This window comes from Sciurus vulgaris (genome assembly GCF_902686455.1).
Source record: "Sciurus vulgaris genome assembly, chromosome: 1".
Taxonomy (NCBI): Eukaryota; Metazoa; Chordata; class Mammalia; order Rodentia; family Sciuridae; genus Sciurus; species Sciurus vulgaris.
Genome location: NC_136461.1, coordinates 22,842,119 through 22,862,636, shown reverse-complemented (window position 1 = coordinate 22,862,636; position 20,518 = coordinate 22,842,119). Strand labels below are relative to the sequence as shown.

Below are 20,518 nucleotides of genomic sequence, written 5' to 3'. Positions count from 1 at the left end.
ATTGGCGTGAGTTGTGCTGACGATGCTGCCTCCCAGCTGGTGCATTGGTGGTTGTTATTGTTAATCAAAATACTAATTAATTGATAAGAAGATAGTTATTTTAAAAGGCCCCTTTCCAGGGGATAGCCCTTGCAAATTCATCCCTTTTATCTTCCGGGAGCCCAGGCTGAGATGGTTCACACCATTTCACAGATAAGGAAACAGAGGTCCAGAAAGACACAGGAACTTTCTCAAGGTCACCTAGCCTGGCAGGGTGAGAGCAGGGCAGAGAGCCTGGCCTCTAGTTGCTCTATGGGGTTGGTCCTCCATCCCACTAGAGGTTCCAGAGGGTCCCCAGTGGGGTTATAGGGCTGAGGTCATTGTCCTTTGTCCAGTGTGTGGGGCTCGGCCTATGCCTGTCCTCTCTGCCTAAGCCCTCTGGGCACCAACTCTGGCACCCTTTTCCGCGCCCAGTCTGCCCCAGCCTCCCCGGAGGCCCCTCCTGGGGCTAAGACTTGTTCTTCCCACCCCCGCCTGGGCTGTTCACAGAAGTAATTTCTCTTCAACCAGCTGGATTTGAATATGGAAACGATTTGTAATTACTCCAAGTCCTCCTGGGCGGGCCGCGGGCTGGCGGGCAGCATTATCACCAGAGAGAGTCTAGAAGGGCAGGGGCTCCTGGGAAAGAAGGTGGGGAAACCCTGAGGCAGGGAGGCATTTCCAGGAGATCACCCACAGGTTTGCCCTAGTCGCAGGCTTCCAGCACAACCCCTGCGTGTCCTGTTGTCTCCACCTGGCTCCCACAGACCTCCCAGCCCAGCCTGCCCTGAGAGCACCCCGCTCCCGGGCGTATGAGGTACTACCTTTGTCAGTCCCTCACTCTGTTCCACCACCTGTGTTTTCTAGGGCATACATGGCTGTGGCTGAGTGAATGGGGTCAAGAAGTCAGAGGGTTACCAATACACAGGAACAGACAAAAACGCTGCTGTCTCTTTGCAGCCAGCCCCTCCCAATACCCCTCACCCAGCTGGATCCCGGGAGGGGGGAGGAGAGCCTTAGGGATCCAGCTGCATCACATCTGCAAAAGATCTGCCTGGGTTTCTTTGGGCTCTGGGTCTCTAGTATGCAAATGATCATGAATATTCATAAAGAGGGAGGCAGGCTCTCTGTAGGGAAGGAAAGGGCTGGAACTCTGGAGGACAGGGTCTAGAGACTTCTAAGTGTCAGTCCTTGGATTTTTGTGGGCAACACATGTCCTGGCTACTTTCCCCACTTTTGTCCACCTCCTTGAGGCCCCAACTCCAGCATCCCTATTGTCTCTTACAGTGCCCATGCTAGGAGGGGAACCCAGGATCTCCCACTGTACCAGGGTGGTTCCCAACATGCTTTGCAGATGCAGGCCTGCCTGGCTTAGTTTTCATAGTGGCAGCCAAGCCTTCAAACCCAGATATGCTGGGGTGTGTCTGAGGGTGCTCAGTGAGAACCCAGGAACCTTCCTGCCAGTGCTAGGCCAAGGCACTGACTTCCTGGGGCTCCCACAGGGATAGGGAAGGTGTCTGCCCAGCCCTCCTCCCTGCTTCCTACAGCCACATAAATTCCCTTAAGGTGACAGGTGAGATTCCTTTATCGCCCCTTATTACCTCCTTCCATTAAAGTCGATAATCTCTCACAATGGTTCATAACAACTGTCACTGTGGCTGTTGGAGTGGGAAGGGACAGTGGAAAGGAACAGGGGGCAGTTCTCTGCCCTCTCCTGGTATGACCCCTGGGGATAAGTGAGTTCTTCCATCTTGCCCCAGTCTTGAAGGTGACAAAACTCCAGAGAAAGTAATGGGAACAGTGGGGTTGGGATTGGGAGGACCAAGGACTCTCCTGCCTGTACAGGATTGGTCCTCTCCAGGCTAGAAAGCCTTCAAGAAGTATGCCAGGAAACCATCCCACCCTCATTGCAAAGCTGCCCCCTGCTGGCTTCTCAGACCAGAGCCATCGGATTAACCTACTTGTTTTGTCTATGATGGTGTGTCCCCAGTCTGCCCACCTTCCTGGTGGCATTATGCCCAGGCCACAAACCGCCTGAGCAGGGCCCTGAGCCATAGGCTTCTCCCTGGGTACCGCCTGAACCATGTGGGCTCAGGCCCCACCCAATTGTTCCTGGGCACAGTGCCAGGATGGGGAAGGGGTGGGTCTGTGCAACTCTGCTGCTTTTACACAAACAGATGCAACATGGGGGCGCCCCTGGCACAGGGAAAGGCACTTGTGGGAATAGATGGGGACTCAGGAAAACATGTAACACACTGCACACGTGTAGCATCCCCGTGCCTAGGGACATGCAACACTGCAGCCTTTACGCCAGAGTATGCACCAAATATGCCACACTGCAGTGTACATATGTGGCTCCTTCGTGAGTTACCCATAGCACTCAGCACACATGTGGCACCTGTGAGCTTGGGCACATGTAGTCCCACTGCACAGGAACAAGCAATATGCGATGAGAACCAGGGCATATGTGTAGCATTTGCATGCAGCGAGCCAGGCAACATTGCAGTGCACACGTAGGGCACCTGTATGCATATGCAAAGTTCAGGGCATATGAGCGACGCCTGCATGCACAGGGACATGCAATATGCAATGCACACGGGGTATGGGGGGAGCAAATGCTTCAGGAGCCCAGGAGACCCTTGACTGCTCCAGATGCCTCTGGCCTAGGATATCGCTGGAGGGGCGTCGCGGATCGCCTCACTCTGCGGTCCAGGAGGCCACGGGCGGGGTGGGGGCTTACCCGGGGCTTCTCCCGCGCCGGCGCCTAGGGCCCAGGGCGGGGAGGGGGAGGGCGCGCTTGGCTCGGCTGGCGCTGCTCCCCCTTTAACAGGAGGCGGCGCGCGTCGCCCCCGCCCCCCCGCCCCTTCTCCCGCGGCTCCTCGCGCCTGGCCCGGCGCGCGCCCCCTCCCGGGTCCGGCCCGCGCAGGCGCCGCGTCCCGTCTCGGCCGTCACTCGGCCCGGCGCGCGCTGCGGGCAGCGGCCGGAGCGGCTGGAGGAATCTGGTTCGGCGGCGGCGGCGGCGGCGGCGGCGGCGCTCGGAGACCGAGGAGGATGCGGCACGGGTTTTTAGAGCCTGGGGCTGCGGCCGCCGCCCGCGAATAGGAGGCGACGCGCGGAGCGGGCGGTGCTCGGGGCGGGGGATCAGGGGGCGGCGCGGCGAGGAGGCGGCGGTGGCGGCGGCAGGAGCCCGCGCCCGGCCCGTCGCCCGCCCGCCCGCCCGCCCCGCGCTGCTCCGCGGCGCCTTTCTGCACCCGCGGCTCCGCGGAGCGGGAGCCCCGGCCCTCCGCGCGGCTGCAGCGAGCTGCCCTGCGCCCAGCCCTGCGCCCAGCCCGGCCCCCGCCTTAGGGATGGCAAACTTGCGCCCCGTGGCCGCCTCCGCCAGCGCCGGCCCCCGCTCCTGCTGCTGACGGCGCCCAGGTGAGTGTTCGGCCCCAGACCCCCACCCGGCCCCGCACCGAACCCTCCCGGCGCGGTCCTGAGTTTCCGCACCAGCCCGCACTCGGGGCGCTTTTCTAGCCCATCTCTGCCGAATTCTCCCTCCGCCCGAACTGAGTCGGTTCAACGCTCACCCACCCGTCTTTTTGGGAACTCCCAAGCCTGGGGTCGAGGCCCTCTTCATTTCTGGTGAGTCCCTTTTCTGTCCCCCTCCCCCAGCCTGTATCGACCCTTTACGGTCTATATTAAACTCCCCCCCGCCTTCAGAATCCTGACCCAGACAGTCCTCACATTGCTGTCTCGAGTCTTTCCCTGTCTCGGCCCCGATCCGGGCAGCGCGCCCCCTCGTTTTGATAAGAGCCCCTCTCACCAACCTGCAGCTCCACTGTCTCCCCCCAACTCCCCTCCTAGTCTGGATTTCGGACCCTGGTCCTCTCCTCCACTTCATCTCTGCCCAGAGTCTTTCTTATCCCTGCTCCTGTACCCTGACCATGCTTCCCCTCTATTTCTGTCCCGAGTGCCCCCTCCCCCATATCTGCCCAGAGTCCCTCCTTCCCTCGCCGATCTCTGCTGCAAGTCCCCTCCCCCTCAGCCTGGAATTGGGGCCGTGTCCCCCACGTTTTCCCCAAGACCCTTCCTTCCGGCCGAGGCACCGGCAATCCTGACTCCCGTGTTCATCTTTGGCCGGACCCCTCATCCCTCTTCTCCCAATGCTGGGCATAGAGCCGGGCACCAGACGCACCCTCCCGCAACCCCGGGGACCGGCATGATTTGTGGATTGTAGGCTGTGAAGTTAGTGGCCACTCCCGCAATGGTCTCACTCGGAGAGCACAGCCGCGGGAAGTCCTCCGCGCCGCGGCCGATGCAGAGCGGGCGACCGGGTCTGTTGCCCGCGGGGGGAGGGGCGCCCGGGCCCAGAGATGCTGCCCGCCTGCCCGCCTGCCCGCCTCGCCAGCTGCCGGCCGGGCCCCTTGGCGTCCTCTGGCGCCCCCTGCCCGCAGCCCAGGACCCGCCGCCCCTTCTCCTCCCGCGGGCAACCCCGGGTTTCCGCAGCCCGAGCATTACGGTGCCTGCAGAACTGGTTCTGGGAAGTCCCTGGGGATAAGATTGGTGGGCGATGCCGGGTACCCCCTGGTGCTAGCGGTGACCAAACACTCCTGTTGTCAGGTAATATGCTATGACGATGAGGAGGGGTGGAGGGCTCATCCCAGCAGCAAGTCAGGAGCCCCTTGAACGTCAAGCACAGACCCTCCTGACTGGCCCCTGGCTTCGGGACTTCTGGATGGGCTTGTTTGGGCTTACAGGGGTCCCCAGGGAGATTCTGTCCGTGTGCCTCATGACACTCCCCACGGGGTGGGGGCAGGGGCAAAGGTGAGCTTTGTCTGATTTGGATATGGAGTAGGCTGTTAGGGAATCTACCTACCCTGGGACAGGGTAGGCATCTGGGGAGTGTCCAGAGCTGCACTGCCACAGCGGTGGGGGTCAGTGTGGACACTGCACAAGGTCTGCCCTGGTGAAGGTGGTGGGGAGATAAGGCAAGGGTCTTCCCCTCTCCTTCCCTGCTAAACCTCTGCTCCCCGCCCCCCCATGCTCTTCCCAGTCATTTTTCAAAAAGGAACTGCTGTGTGTGTGTGGGGAGGGTTGCCCCGTGGGCACTTCCCTAACACAAAGGGAAGTCTGAGCTGGTCTCTGCTCCCTTCTCTACCTCTCAATCTCCTGGTCTTGAAGCTGAGAAAGTAGTTAGGAACTCGGCTTTTGGTCAGATGACTGACCTGGGTTCAAAAGCTATGAGACTTGGGCAAGCTCTTTAACCTTTCTGAGCCTCAGTTGACCCTCTGTAAAATGGGTCAGTGATTGCTGTCTTATATAGTTGATGGGAGAACGAAATTAGATTATCTGTATATGTCCAGCACCTATCAATAATTAGTAATGGTAGGTGTGTTGGGCTGTTTGCCTTCACTCCAATCCCCAGGATAATAATGACAGAAAATACCTTCAGCACCGCCCCCCCCCCCCCATGGATCCAGGGGGCCTGTGACTGTTACCCCTCTCCCCTCACTGGTCCTGCAACATTCCACTGGACCTCTCTGGCATCAGCTCTGGCCACAGAGGCAACCACGAACACCAGACCAAGGTCTCTGAGGTCTAGGTTCAACTGTAAAGGCTGGGAAGGTGGCATCAGTCCAGAGAAGAAACCCATCAGGATTCCCAAAGGCCCACTGTGGGAAATCAGCCACTCTGCGGAGCCTCTACTTCCCCCAAGGCGATCAGACACTACCAGGAACTTTGCAGGGCAGTTAGCACTGCAGGTCGGAGTTAGGGAACGACCTGGCCTGAGGGCCCAAGGAGTCTGGAGAAACCTGCTTTGGCCGAGTGCACTGTGAAGAGCCGGTAGGGAAAGGGCGGAAAGCAGGGGGCGCGAACCCACGGCGTTCTGCTCCACTGGAAGTCCTCTGGGCAGTGTGGCCCGACCTGGGTCCCACGGGGAGTGGCAGCCTCCCAGCCACCCGCCTGCCGGGGCAGCCCTGACACAGGGAACAAAAGCTTTCGGTTCCTGTAGCAACGGCGGCTCCAGCTGCTGCAAAGTTCCGGGGAGGCGGGCGGAGGGTGGCTGAGTCACCGCCCCCTTCCCTGCCGCCCGCGCGGCACCGCCCCCGGGGCCGACGGCCGCCCCTCGTCCCCTCTCGGTCAGTTCACCTTTCGAAACCTTAAGTCGTTCAGGAGGCCCCCACCGGAGCCCCGCTCCTCGCGACAGACAGACCTGGAGAGTGGCGCGGAGCGACCCCGGGTGCCAGTCAGGGGCGGAGGGCCGCACCGGGAGCACCAGCGCCCCGCGGTCCCGCCCACCAGCTCGAGGCAGGATGGAGGGCGCGCGCCTTCCTGCGTGCCACAGCTGCGGGAGAGGGGTCCGTGAGCACCCTGCCCTCCAGTCGGTGCTTGGGCAGGGGACCTGGAGGCCCCGAGTGGGGGTCCCCGCCTGCGCGGTGGCCTTGGCTCAGCCCCGCAGCAAGAGCACGGGAGGCGGAGGGTGAGTGACGGGCGGGCGAATTGGAGCTGCCAGGTGGATAAACGCGACGGATATGTGCGTCGCCGCGCCCCTCCCCCGCGAGCCGCCCTTCCCCCTCCCCTCCCCCTCCCCCGCCCGCGGCCTGGGCTTGGGGCTCCCCGCCGCCCAGCGTCCCTGCTCACAACTGGCCAGGCAGACCCTGACCCCGAGGCGCCCCTTCCCTGCCGCTTTATGCGACCCCCCACCCAGCCTTGACTTGGTCTTCAAAGCTGCTGCGAAGCCTTGGATTCCTTTTTTGGTACAGAGGGGGAGTCTAAGGCTGGGCGGGCCTGTGGGGTCTGAGAGGAAGGGGACCTAACTACTTGGACAGAGTGGGATTCCAGAGCTTGCTGGGGGTGCCTGAGCTGGAGGACAGGGTTCTTGAGACTGAGATTACTCCAGGTAACTCCTCACCTCTGTCAGCCCAGAGAGGTCCAGAGGGAGGAGCCCTTTTGATCCTCCATCAGCCTCCTCTGACCTCAGGAAGTTCTTCCTCATAGCTGACCTCCCTACTTCTCTCTGGCTCTTATGCCTTGGGGGTTTGTTGTCTTCCTGGGCTCAGAGTTGGCAAAGCCACTCGTAGGGTTCAACCCAAAGAGCCTTCCCAGAGGCAGTGACCTGGACCTCAGCAGGCAGAAGGGGAGCTTCTGTGAAAATCTGAGAAGGAGAGGGGGCAGGAAGAGAACTCCCTTCTGGGGGTGGCTTAAAGACAGGACTCTGGACCAGTTTCTCCAGGATGGGCCCTGGCACACACATCCTGGAGGGTCTTCAGTGAATCAGTGGCGATCGTTGACTCAACTTGGAATTGGATCTTTGTCTCATTTTGAGGGGTGGGAAGTGATATAAAAAGCCCCCTCAAGGGCTTGCAGCAGGAACAATGAGGGTGATACACACCCAGGCTGAAATCTCAAAATGCTTGAGGGGGCTGAGTGGATGGGAGGCTCAGGCAGCAGTTACAGGTGGCTCAGTTCGGGAGGAGCCAGGCAGTGGCTCTGGAGGTTGTGGATCTGGTGCTTCCTGATGGGTTGGAGCAGCCGAGGTACCAGGCTCCAGGAACACAGGGAAGGGGCAGTGGGGCAGATCCAGCCTGACACTTAGCTGTCACTTGCTGAACCTCAATGTGTTCACACCTGCGAGTTTGCATACATCTCTGTGTGCAAGTGTGTGTCTCTACATTGGGCACATATGTGTGCACTCCTGTGAAGTGTGAGATCACACTTTGGTTTTCACCAATCTGTGCACGTCTGTGTGTGCTCCTCTGTTAGAACACCTGTGGACGCTGTCTATACACATGTCTGAGCATGCATGCTTTTGTGTGTGTGTCTTCAGGGCACAAGGATATTCAAGCCCACGTCTGCTGAGGTATGTAGGGGGAGAGGTTCCCTGTCCTGTGGGAGAGGGGAGGCCAGTTATAATGAGCCCCTACCTCTTCTCTGCTGTGCTGCGCCATGGCCTGAATTTTGCAGCCTGCTTAAAAATAATTGGGGGCAGCAGGGGGGATTGGATGTCACTCATCATCAGCCGCTGGCTTCACTGGTACTGCTGCATGCTGGGTGGGTTGAACAGTTTGGGACAGGCATGATATGGGATGGGGAAGGTCAGGAGTCCCTTTTTTTTAGCTCTGATGAGGAGTATTGGGGAGACCAAGACTGTTCTAGTTTCTGGTGGCCTTTGGAGGAGGGTAGTGCTGTTCCTCCTCAGTGACTAGGTCTGCCCTAAACTGGCCTCCACCACCCTCCTCCTACCCCCTGCATGGCTGGGGAGGGGCAGGTGCTTGTTTGTGTTTGTGACTGGGCTTAGGCTTGGCTCAGAGGAGCCGCATGTGGGGATCTGGGATCTGGGGCATGGAGGAATGTCGTGGATACTGCAGCAAGGGTTGGAATGATAATTGCCGCCGCCCCCTCCCACTGCTTAGAACTGCCAAGGGGAAATCTGTCCCCAGGGAGCAGCTGTGTCTAGGGGAAATCTAGCCATACCTGTGTATTATCCTGCGCTTGCGACTCAGTTCCCAGAGTGCATAGCTTGTCCATTTGGCCTGAATTGTGAACAACAAGCAGAGGGAAGGAGCAAGGGGCTGCTGGTGGGAAAGAGAAAGGAGGCCTAGAGCCTCAGGTCCTGGATTCCAGTCCCAGCTGGGCCACTCTTGTGTCATCTTGAGCAGGTGGCCTCCCTTCTCCAAGCCTCATCTTTTCTCCTCTAATGTGGAAGAGTTGGGCTCCAGGGACCCATCCAGGGCTGTGAGCTGTGCTGTGGCTGGGAAGAGGGAGCCGGTGGATCACTCCTGGGGTAGGCCTGGAAAAGGGGCTGATTCAGACCTCACACCAGGCTGCATTTTCTGGTCAGTGGGGTGGAGGCTGGGAGACTATGGGCAGTGGTTCCACCTGGCCTGGTGGGTGGGAGGGCACCTGCATCTCTCCCCTGCTCAGCTCCTATCCCCTCTGGCCTGACTGCCCTAGGATAGGGTTCTGGTCACCCTCCTGAGCCTAGAGTACATTCCTACCTGCTGGCAGCTCAACTTAGAGCAGCACTTTGAGGGAAGGTAGCAGTCCATAAACTCTGGTCCCCACTCAGGAGCATGAGTTGAACCCTAGGGAAATAGTGAAGAATAGGGGTCATGATGAGCTGGTGGCTTTACCAGCGGTAGCAGGCCTTGTGCCAAACCTTGGAGGATAATCCCATGGAACGGGAGGGGAAGAGGGAGGTAAGAAGGGAAGCACTATACCCATTGTGCAGATGAAGAAACTGAGGCTTGCCTGGTCAGTAGGTGGCTGGGGCTCAAGCTTAGCATGCCCTGGCTGGATGTCTCTCCTCCCTGTTCTAACCAGGAAACCCACAACAGTGGCATGCTTGACGTTCACACTGCCTCCTGTGGGCATGGCTAGGTTGGGCATGGCCCTTGCTCATTGGCTAACTCCACCCCTTTCTTCCCACTCAGTGAAGCACAAGAGTGAGAATGACATCGTTCCCAGAATAACCTTGAATTGCTCTGATTTATAAAAAAGCAAATCGTTGTCAAACATCAGCACTTTGACAATTACTGTTGGATTACGCATGACACTCCTCACAGCTGATCACGACACGCTGTGACTGAGAGCAACACTCATGGAGGATAAAGGTTGGGTGGTGGGGATGGTGCTGGAGCCCAGCCTCAGGCCTAGACGCTTGTGGTTAATGAGCCTAATGGGAGGATCCGTAGGATGACAGTGACGACACTAAAGCCTTAGACGTAAGGCCTGACAGGGTCCCAGCATTCTCCTGGGCCCTCCCTCACTCATCTTACTTCACCCTTGTAGGAAACCTGCGAGGGGGTACTGCCATCACTCTGTTCTACGGGTAAGGAAACTGAGGCTCAGAGAGGTCATGTCCCTTGTCCAAGGTCACACAGGTGGACCTGACTGACCAGACGCCTTCTGTGTTCAGATGGCCAAGGAGGTTCAGAGCCAGCTATGTGGGAATCCTCTCACCTCTGTCTCTTTCCACAGGGCAAGGGACATAGGATGACCCCAGCCTGTCCCCTCTTACTGTCTGTGATTCTGTCCCTGCGCCTGGCCACCGCCTTCGACCCTGCCCCCAGTGCCTGCTCCGCCCTGGCCTCGGGTGTACTCTACGGGGCCTTCTCGCTGCAGGACCTCTTTCCCACCATCGCCTCGGGCTGCTCTTGGACCCTGGAGAACCCTGACCCCACCAAGTACTCCCTCTACCTGCGCTTCAACCGCCAGGAGCAGGTGTGCGCCCACTTTGCCCCCCGCCTGCTGCCCCTGGACCACTACCTGGTCAACTTTACCTGCCTGCGGCCTAGCCCTGAGGAGGTGGTGGCCCAGGCAGAGTCAGAGGTGGGGCGGCCAGAGGAGGAGGAGGAGGCTGCAGCGGCAGCGGGGTTGGAGCTGTGTGGAGGCTCAGGTCCCTTCACCTTCCTGCACTTCGACAAGAACTTCGTGCAGCTGTGCCTGTCGGCAGAGCCCTCTGAGGCCCCGCGCCTGCTGGCGCCCGCCGCCCTGGCTTTCCGCTTCGTCGAGGTCTTGCTCATCAACAACAACAACTCCAGCCAGTTCACCTGTGGCGTGCTCTGCCGCTGGAGTGAGGAGTGCGGCCGCGCCGCGGGCAGGGCCTGTGGCTTTGCCCAGCCAGGCTGCAGCTGCCCCGGGGCAGCGGGGGCCGGCCCCAGCACTACCGCACCTCCTGGTCCTCCTGCTGCCCACACCCTGTCCAATGCTCTGGTGCCTGGGGGCCCAGCCCCACCTGCCGAGGCCGATTTGCACTCGGGAAGCAGCAATGACCTCTTCACCACCGAGATGAGATATGGTGAGTCTGAGCAGGGGCTGATGGGATGGAGTGCCGAGGGAGCTTATGGTGTCCGTTGGTGTCCATCCGGACACCATAATGATCCTAGGCCATTTGTGCAGTCATTCACAGATGTTGCCTTTGCTCAGCTTTGTCCAGATGTTGGGGTCATCAGGGTCAGACCTCAGTCTGGAGGATGAATGGGTGCAGATGAGACAGTGCAGTGATATTGGAACCCAGGGAAGAGACCAGGGGCGGCTTTCTGAAGGGAGTGGAGCAGGAACAGAGACCCAAAGGGCAAGTGGGAGAGAGATGGCCAAAGGAATAGCGAGGGCATTCCAGGCCCAAAGCTCGGAGTGGCCGTGGCAGGCCCTGGCACTGCAAGTTGACAAGTTTGCCTGGAGGCTGGAGTAGGCAGGGAGCAGAGATGTATTCCTGCCCACACGGGTCAGTGATTTTTGGCAGTGTCCCAGGGTCGGGGCAGAAGGAAGCAAGGGAGAGTGTGCTTGGGTGAAGAGGCCTGAGCTTCCAGGCTGCCTTAGAGGGCTGGGCTGGCTCCACTCCCAGCATCCCATCTCCCCCCTCTGGGCCCATGTCTTCTGGGACGGAGGCCGCCAGCTGCTGGAGCTTCCTGCTGACTGGGCAAAAGCTCTGTAAACCCTTGAGTCCTGCCTGCTCCCGCACCACCCCAGCTCCCTGACCATGACCACTGACCTGCTTCCTGCAGCTTCAAAAGCCCCAAGCCCCTCAGCTGGACCCTGCATGCCTGCTGAACAGTGCTGGGCTGGGGACTGGCCAGAGGGGCCTGGCAGGGAACAGGGGTCAAGGACATGGGGGAGGGAGGGAGGGCAGGTCTGGGAGCTGGTCCCCCTAGAGGTATCCCCTCCTCTCTCTGGGCCTCAGTTTCCCCATTTGGATAACAAGTGCTGATCGACCTGCAAGAGGACGCATGGGTGGAAGTTGGAAGGGGCATCTGGGTTTCATGAGAGGTCAGGCTTCATGTGAGGGCTGCAGGGAGATTTGGAGGGTGTGGCCTGTCCCCATCCTAGCTTTGGCTAGGCTAGACCCTGGAGCTGGGCACTGCTTTTAACTCTTTATTGTGAATAACAAAGGTATCAGTTTCTTTGTCTGTAAAATGGGGAGATATCCCTGAATTAGTTAGAGGGAGTGTTACAATGACACAGTCTCTCCCAGTGCTTTGGAGGGGGACCTTCTTGGTTACCCCGTGAGACATCTGGCATCGTGCCCACGAATGGTGAGTGCCCAGTGGCCTTGCTGTGGCCTGTCTCCCAGGCCAGCTTGGCCTCTTAACAGCGGTCGATGAAGCCGTCCGAGTGACAGCCAGGCCGTGGGCAGGTTACAGGCCCTGGAGGCTGGCCTGGGATTTAGTGCCTGCAGGAAGAAATTGAATTTTGCTTCTTTGTCGAACATCGGCGGAGAGCGCCAGGCGTATATCAGGAGGTTTATGGCTCTTCCTGCGTGGCTGCCACTGCCTGTCACTCTGTGGGGGCCTCCCCCATTCTGCTTAGCAGAGGGCAGATGCTTTTGTCTGACTTTCCCTGTGGTCCACTGGCCCAGTGGTCTGCAGTGAAAGAAGCAAGGCTCTGCCCTCATGGGCAGGCACCGCTGGCAGGCTGCCATGTGGGGCTTGAGCCAGGAGCAGCCAGCTGGGCTTGGTTGAAGCCGGAAGCAGGAGTTGGTTGGTAACTGGGGTATCACGGGGGGTCAGAGAGGGCTGATGGTGGAAGGGCATCATCAGAGCCTCTGCAGGGACCTCGGGGACTGGGGGTAGATGGAGACTGGATGGCTGATTGTCCTTGGGCATGAGGCCTGGTGCCCTTTCTGAGCAGGGAGCCCTGAGCTGGAGCTCCAATCTGTTCCCAAGCTTGACCTATGCTCTTTCCCCGTCCTACTTGGCATGTCTCCATGTGGTTGCCCTTAGGGAGGGCGCCTCTGGGGAGTTGGCATGGGACGAAGTGGCATCAGCTGGCATAAGTAAGCTCAAATTGCACCCTGGTACCAAGACCTGGCTGCTTTAGTCTCGTCCTCTCCCCTGGCAAGCAGGAGGCCCTTCTGCTCTGCCGCCTCCTTCCTCGTGTCCAACCTTTCTGATATGAGAGACGGCAAGCACGCGACTCGGTTTGTGCCACTAGTCAGGGTGTGTCTGCAGGTCTGAGGCATCCTTAGGACCTGGAGGATTCTGTGCTTGATGGCAGTGCCACCTTTGCCAAGCCCTCGGACCCTCTCCAATGCCCTCCATCCATGTCTCCTGCTAGGCTACTGAGAGTGGGCTGGCACATGGAGCTGCCAGACAGCAAGACCTGCGGAAATGGTGGCGACAGAAGAGTGAGACCTTTATACTGGCCCCTCTTCCAGCCACCCGGCAGGGGAGCTGGGTTTACCTGCGGTGGGACTCCTGTGAGCCAGTCAAAGCAGGGTGGGCTTGGGGTGGCACTGAAGGAGCACAGAGGCCGGGGGCTGCAGGCAGTGACCAAGTAAGGTGCTTTGGCTCTCCTCAGAGCTGAGTGCGTTAGACAAGAGGGTACAGGCGCCTGTTAATTTCACGCAAACTGCCTTTGATAGATCTCTTGTTATTTTTGGTGAGTTGAGCCATAAATTTGTGCCATCTTGCTGCCGCAATCTGTTAAGTGTGGGGAGAGGAAGAAAAGGAAGGCAGGCAGGAAGGAGCTCACGGAGCACTGGCACGGAGGCTGGCAAGGCCAAGGCTGGAAGGCGGGTCACAGAGATGCGCCAGCTGTGGAGCCCAGCTCCTGAGGGCTGGCCACCAGCCTGCAGTTCCACTCCAGACTTGAGGGGGCACCAGCTCCCTGGGATGGCTGTGCTGGATGACAGTTGGGAGAAAGAGCTCCCATGTGCCTCCCTTCCTCCTTGACTGTCCCCCGTTGTCCCCTTGGGGCACCTTCCCCTCCTTGGCTGGATGTTGCTGGCCCACCTTCTCCATCATCCAGGTTCCATTCCTGAAGTGTGGTCATCAGGTGAGCCTGGGGTCTCCTGGGAGATGAGACCCCTAACCCTGCCTCTGTTGGAGTGTGATTTGGACAAGGTGCTGCCCTCTTGGGACCTCAGGATCCCCAGTTCTCTGTGCATCACTTCCCTGATCCAGTGCCCCAGACCTGCCCAGCTCTGTCAAAGCTCTGCTCAGCCTCACGTTCCAGCCCCATCCCGGACCCAGCTGCCACACTCTTTTTGGCCTTTTCTCTGACTCCTACCCCTCTAACTCGGCCCTCCTCCATGTCCCCAGAGTCCCCTGCTTTCCAGTCCTCCTGCTTTTTCTGGGGCTGTTCCCCTCACCTGGAATGCCCTCTGCCCTTCGTTTTCCAGAACTCCCCATCCCTTAAGCCCAGCTCAAGCCCTGTTCCACCAGGAAGGGCTTCCATTGCTCCCTTTGACCAGCCTGGCCTGATGCAGGAAGCAGGTCCTGCCTGTTCAGGACTCTGATAGTGAGGAGGCGGACTCCCTGTCAGCACAGGGTTAGGGAGACCTAGTACCTGGTGACAGTGGTGTTTCCTGGAAGGTCCTCTTGGCCCAGATGTGCCACCGGAGCACGGTTCTACGCGAGAATGAGGAGTGGGGCTCAGACTCCCCCAGGCCTCTCATCAGGGACCGAGTTCCAGCCAGGCCTCACGCGTGTCATCATGTCTATCAGCGTGGAGGCACACTGCAAGCCCTGCAGTGCTGTGGAGTGACCACTGGTGTACCATGGTGGTTAAGGCCACACACTGAAGTGGCCCAGCCCTGGGTTCAATTTCTCACCTCCCCACTGCCTTTGCTGTGTGACCATGGACAAGTTACATCTCACCACCTGTAAAACGGGGCAAGTGAGAGGCATTCCACAGGGTAATGGGGAGAATCAAGTGCGGGAATGTGTGCAAAGCTTAGCGCTGTGTGTGGCTGCATCAGTCTGTCTTCTGTTGCTAATGACACAATACCACAGACGGTGCGTTCGAAAGAAACGAGGTTTTTGGCTCTCAGTTCTGTTCCAAGGTCAAGGGCCTTTATCTGGTAATGGACATCTGGCTGGCAGAGTCCGTAGGTGGTGCAGGACATCACATGGCAAGAGACAGGATGTGCACAGGTATATAAAGCCACCAAGATTCAATTCTGGGGGCTTCACCCTGATGGCCTTGTCTAACCCAAATCACCTCCCAGAGGCCCCACCTCTGAACACCATAGTGAGATTAAATTTTTGTCCTCTTAGAACCTCACAATGGGGATGAAATGTCAACACGGGAAACCTAGGGAGATGTGCAACCCATATTGGAACCACAGCACTTGGCACATGGTAGATCCATGACAGATGGCTGCTGTGTGGTCATCATTTAGTGTAGTAGGTACGACCATGCCCATGCTGGATGTCAAGGAAGGATCAAAGGGAGATCGAGCCACAAAGGGGCAAGAAGGCAGTTTAAAGAAGGTGACTCTGAGGTGGGTTTTGAGGAATGAATAGGAATTCACTAGCCTCTGTCATTGCTCCGTAAATTGAATTGCTTTGTAAATTTAACGTATTAAAAAAATTTCATATGGTTAATGGAAAGAGAATCACTTATCTGAAATAGAAGATAACCAAAGAAGCAACCGCAGTGAAAACAATGCAAGTTATTAAATTTTAGCTGGCTGTTCTTCCTGCCTCTCCATTTGTTAGAAAGAGAAATTAGCAAGGGGTGGAGACGTGTGAAAGTCTGGGATTACACAGAGACGTTATCTGTCACAGAGCTGGAAGAATTAGAATCAAGGTGCCCGTATAACTTGTCATCTCAGCTGGGATACTTGAGGTCATGAAGGGAAGGGGTGGGCACTGTTCATTACTTCTGGACAACAGGCACAACCCCCCCCCCCCCGCCCCAGACAGATCGGCCACTTGTTGCCCTGATTGAGAGAACTACGAAGGGGCTGACTTCCCCGGTCCAGGACCCAGCGGATCTTGTAAGCTGTCCCCCGTCATCCCCGCCCCCTGCTTTGGGAGGCCTTGCTCGCCAGGGCTTAGAGGCAGAGGAGACAGCCTGTGCAAGGGCGTGGGGGCGCAAAACATGCTGGGTAGGAGCTCTAAGGAGACGAGTTGCCGGATGGCAGCCCCGCTGCAGGAGACGGGGCCAAGGGCTAGGACTGCCATCTCAAGACACTGGGACTACATCCTGGTGCCTGGGGGCTTGAGGGCATTGAGAAGACTGGGCACTGTGGAGGAGGCAGGCTGAGTCAGATAGTCCCTGTTCTCCAGGAGCTTCTGGCCACATGGGGGAGGTGGCAGTGACCCAGCCAGCTCTGGTGGGAGCCTGGGGGTAGGTCCGCAGCCAGAGGAGAAAGAGTCATTGGAAGGGGACTGATTTTCTGGCTGGGTTCCTGGTCTCACAGGGATACTCAGTTGCATTGGACTGCAGGGGTGGAGCCTGGCTGTTTCAAATCCACCTCCCCCCCCTCTCTCGCTGCACCCCTGGGATTCTGATGCACTGTGGGGTACTAGATGCCCTGCTGGGCCTGGGGAGTCATGGAGGGACACAGCAGAGCCATGTTTTGGGGGACCAGTTGGTGCCCACTTAGGGCTCTGTGGCCAGCCTCAGGGAGGATGCGAAGATCCTTGGGAAGTGAGGGGTGCTTTGTAAATTGCAACGCCCTCTCCCCATGGAAGTGGTGATTATTGTGGTTATTTTTAACACATTCATGACATGGGAGGCTGAGGGGGCTGGACTGCATGGAGTTTGGGTGGGGAGCACAGCATGGCAGGTATCCCCAAGAACCTGCACACCCTGCTTGACGGTACCAGGGGTTAGAAGAGGGTGGCCCCTGTTGGTTGGGACTGAGGAATCCCCAAGAATATCTGGCCCATGTCCACCAATGTCTGTCTTGTGCCTGGCTGCCCAGAATCTAGGTTCTCTGTGCAAGAGGGGTGCCAGAGATTGAGGCCCTCCCTCAGGATGAACCCAGGATATGCAGAGCTGTTACAGGAGCCAAGCTGGGGACGAGGCCACAGAAGAGGGGGCCAGCATACTCAAAGCCCTGTGGAAGCGTCCTCTGTCTGACTGCAGAGTCTGCCCTCCTGCTGGCCCATGTGGCCTCGCAGTGTGCTTGGTGCCCAGCAGGAAGGGGAAGACCAGGGCTGTAGGTTGGCTCCTGGGCTGGAGCAGCAGGGAGCCATTGAAAGCTCCTCAGCAGGGAAGTTGTGTGGCCAGGGCTGGGATCCCAGAGGATCATTTGAGGCCACAGAGGAGATTCAGGCTCACGTGGGAGAGAGGGGACCAGATGCACAGAGGAAAAATTAGACATTGTGTGAAAACAGGGTAATGGAGGCAAGGACCAGGGGCTTTGGTGGGCTGGGAGCTAGGGAGGAATTGTGTCAGTCAGTCAGAGCCAGTGCAGGCCTTCCAAGTCACCAAGCCTGGCTGCGAATCCCACCCTGCCTCTCTACAGCGGGAGACCCTGTGCCTCATTCATCCTGAGTGAAATGGCGGAATGCTTCTCATGAGAATTGGGTGTAGGAGCGTGCATGGTGATTGGCATCTGGGGTTGTTTGTGTTACCTTATCCAAAACAAAAGAGGTTGTCAGGTGGTCGAGTGAGGACATGTGTCCCAGGCAGCAGGTTCGCCTAGGCCTGGGCCTGGCAGCTGAGGGGACAGCTGATAGATTGCAGGTCTGTGAGCACCAGGGCCCAGGTCCAACAAGCCTGCTGAGCTGCTGGGTGGGCCCCTCAGGGCACTTGGGTGCTATACCCTGCCCAGGCCCTGCTTGTCCTCCTGGACTCTGTCTGCCTCAGTTTCCCCACAGGCTGATCCTGTTCTAGAACCAGAGTTGCCTGGGGCCTGTGCATATGTGCTGAATGAGTGTTTGTTGCAGCAAATGCCACCTGGTCTTATCTGTCTTCTTCCCCTTGCGGGAGAACTGGCTTTCCCTGTGGGGGAGTAAATTGCTGAGGGAGGTGGGTGGGAGATGGGGAGGGCAGTCTGTGTAGGCCTGGCTTGTTTCTTCCCCTCTCTGACCCAGCTCCAAAGGCTGGGAGAGTGACCCAAACACTGGGCCTGGGACAGTTTTCAAATAGAGTAGATTCTGGAAACCACTAACCCTACCTCTGGGCATATCGTGGGGCTGACCAGAAAATGGCTGGGAGTGGAGAAGATGGAGTCCACAGGGAGCAGGGCAAGTTCATGACAAACGGGTCAGGCTGGTCTCTGGCATGTCCTAGTTCAGTGGACCTTGGAGTGGAAGGGGTGATGTCCTTGGAGTGGAAGGGGTGATGACCTGGTGGTGGGCAGACACCCAACAGGAGCTGGGTGAGAGGAAGGTGCCACACTCACAGGCTGAACAGTCCCCAGAGCACTTACTGATAACTGCATGTAAGCTCAAGGGTGTTCTGTGGGGAGGGCTTGGGAGCCCTGCCCAGGGCCTACCTTGGAGTCCCTTCAGTGAAGGCTGGCATGTCAGCCACAGGGCAGAGCTGAAGCCTTGCAGGGGAGTCAAGATTCCAAGTATCTGTTGACCCCTGCTGGGGGGAGCCAGGGGCAAGGCAGGCATTGGTGTTCATTTATTTATATTTTTCTGGGCCAGGTTCTGTTCATGAGGGTTAGGGAGATGACTCACGTGCAGCTCATGGTGGGGAGAGGGGGTAGTTGAGGCAGTCAGAAAATGGAACCATCTGTGATGAAGGGGCACACCACGTAGAGGGGGAGACAGCCTGCTGTGCCCGAGGAGCGCGCAACCGGAGGGCTTCATGGAGGGGAGGTGGTTTGAGGTAGGTTTTGAAGGCCGAGTAGGAGTTTTCCAGGCAAAAAAGGCAGGAAGCAGCAGGTGAAGATAGGAGAGGAGATGAGGGTCGCATTCTGGATGTGCTTTTTGAGGGTCAAGACAGCAGTGGAGCGCGGGAGAGGCCTGGGCTGGGCATAGTGACTGGGAGTGTTGGCTCAGAGGGATTCATTCAGCCTCAGGGGCCAATATGCAGTGAGAACAGGCTGCTGTGTAGGAAGCGGCAGGAAAGTAGACTGGCCCAGGGGATGAGGGAGAATAGTCTCCAGAAAGAGGTGAGAGGGAACCAGAAGAGTCAGGGCAGGGAGTGACTGAGGGCAGGAGGGGTCAACAGGGTCCAGCGAGAGGAGGCCTGTGAGTGTCCGCGGGAGTCAGCAGCGATGAGGGCGTTGATGACTCTGTCAAGAATGGTTTCAGCAGAAAGATGTGGGCAGCAGCCAGACTGCAGTGGATCGACAGGGGAGGTGACATTTGAGCCAGGAAGTGAGTGGCAGGTGAGAAACTGGAGTGCCAGCTGGGGATCACTCACTGGTGGTGGAGGGAAGCCAGGGGGCAGTAGTCAGCGGTGGAAGGAGGGTGTAGGGAGGACTTTCCAGAATGAAGGAGGCTGGGTGGGTCATGGGCTGCCACAGGCAGAGGATGCTGAGAGAGGGGACAATGGAGGAGCCCTCCCCAGAAGGTGGATGTGCAGGGGCAGGCCAGCCAAGGTAGTGGCCTTTGCAGGGGCAGCTGCAGCAGAGCGGGGAGGTGAAGAGACATGGCAGACAGCAGGGCTCCAGTCCTGGCTCCTGCTCTCCACGCGTCAGGGCTGAGGGAGTGGGAGGAGGGGACCTGAGGGGTGGCCCAGCATGGCTGCAGAGGGCAACAGGGAAGGAACGAAGCTGAGAAGGGTGGCCGAGAAATCCTGGGCACCCAGCAGGCGTGGAGCTCCTGAATCTGTCATGGTGCCAGTTGGCACAGCTGTAGATTCTTCAGCAGCCTGGGAGTGGGAGTGGAGGAGGTGGCTTGTCACAAGCTCCAGGCTGGGGACGGGCTGAGCAGGCGTGGTAGAAGAGCTGGGTGGGGGAACTGAGGAGCTGGTGTGGCCCTGGCTCCTCCTCTGGGGTCTGGCAGAGGCAGGGTTCGCAGTGAAGCCAGAAGGGACCACAGATGCTGCTCTAAAGGAGGCATGATGACCTGGCAGGGGTGGAGGGGACATTGTGAGGCAAAAAAGGTAGAGCACAGTAGGTGGAGATTGGAGAGGAGACGAGGGGGAGATGACAAGAGGGGAGATGACAGAGACACACCACACCATGGTATTGCCTTCTGGGCGTTCAGCACGTGCAGGGTATGGGCAAAGGTTTCACAGCCTCCTGTCAGAGCGTCCCCACGTCAGCCCTTAAGGCGGGGCATTATGAGCACCGCTCCCCAGAGGAGAAGGCAGGGTCAGAGAGGTGAAGAGACTTGCCTAAAGCCACACAGCTGGTTAATGTCCGCATCCCAGACAGGACCCAGGGTTACTATCCTGGGGGGGTCTGGGTTTCAGAGATGGTGAAGTTTCAGGGACAGCATGGCTTAGGTCTTGGGACTGGTGGTTAAAGTGAAGGGAAAGGCCCAGGAGTTGATGAGACTGGAAGCTGCGTTGGGGGACTGTTCAGAGCTCCCTGGAGTTTGCTGGGGGGCGGTGGTCTTGCTGCAGGGCTTTCTCTCAGCTGCAGAGCCTGGTCTGGACAGCAGGGGGCAGGAGGAGTCCAGCCCTCTGGGGTCCCTTCAAATTCTGGTGCCTACTCTGCTGACCCAGCTTTCAGAAATAGGCGAGAGCCTGGGGTGGGAGGGCAGGGCAGTACCATCTCATCTGGGGACAGCATAACAGCATAACCTGACCCCTGTCCCCAAATGCTGTTCTAATCCTACCTGCCCAGCAGTCTGTTGGGCTGGACCCTTCCCACCCTGCATTCCTGTCTGTCCCTCACCTTCACTTCCTAGTCTGAGGCTGTGACATGACAACA

General features: G+C 58.5%; 1 protein-coding gene across 13 annotated transcripts in view; it reads left to right on the top strand.

Moving 5' to 3' along the window:
• The first annotated feature begins 2,938 nt into the window (after positions 1-2,938).
• The window catches only part of ADGRB2 (adhesion G protein-coupled receptor B2), a 35,430-nt gene continuing 17,850 nt past the window's right edge, over positions 2,939-20,518 (top strand). For 9 of the 13 annotated variants that reach the window (XM_079151539.1, XM_079151538.1, XM_079151537.1 and 6 more), the window contains exon 1: positions 9,982-10,801. In XM_079151539.1, the coding sequence (XP_079007665.1) occupies positions 9,997-10,801 (805 nt within the window). In that variant the 5' untranslated portion in view covers positions 9,982-9,996. Of the gene's footprint in view, positions 3,436-3,510; positions 3,643-6,070; positions 6,482-7,828; positions 7,862-8,660; positions 8,786-9,981; positions 10,802-20,518 lie in introns of those variants that run through there. The other 4 variants (XM_079151542.1, XM_079151543.1, XM_079151540.1 and 1 more) reach the window with 4 other exon arrangements.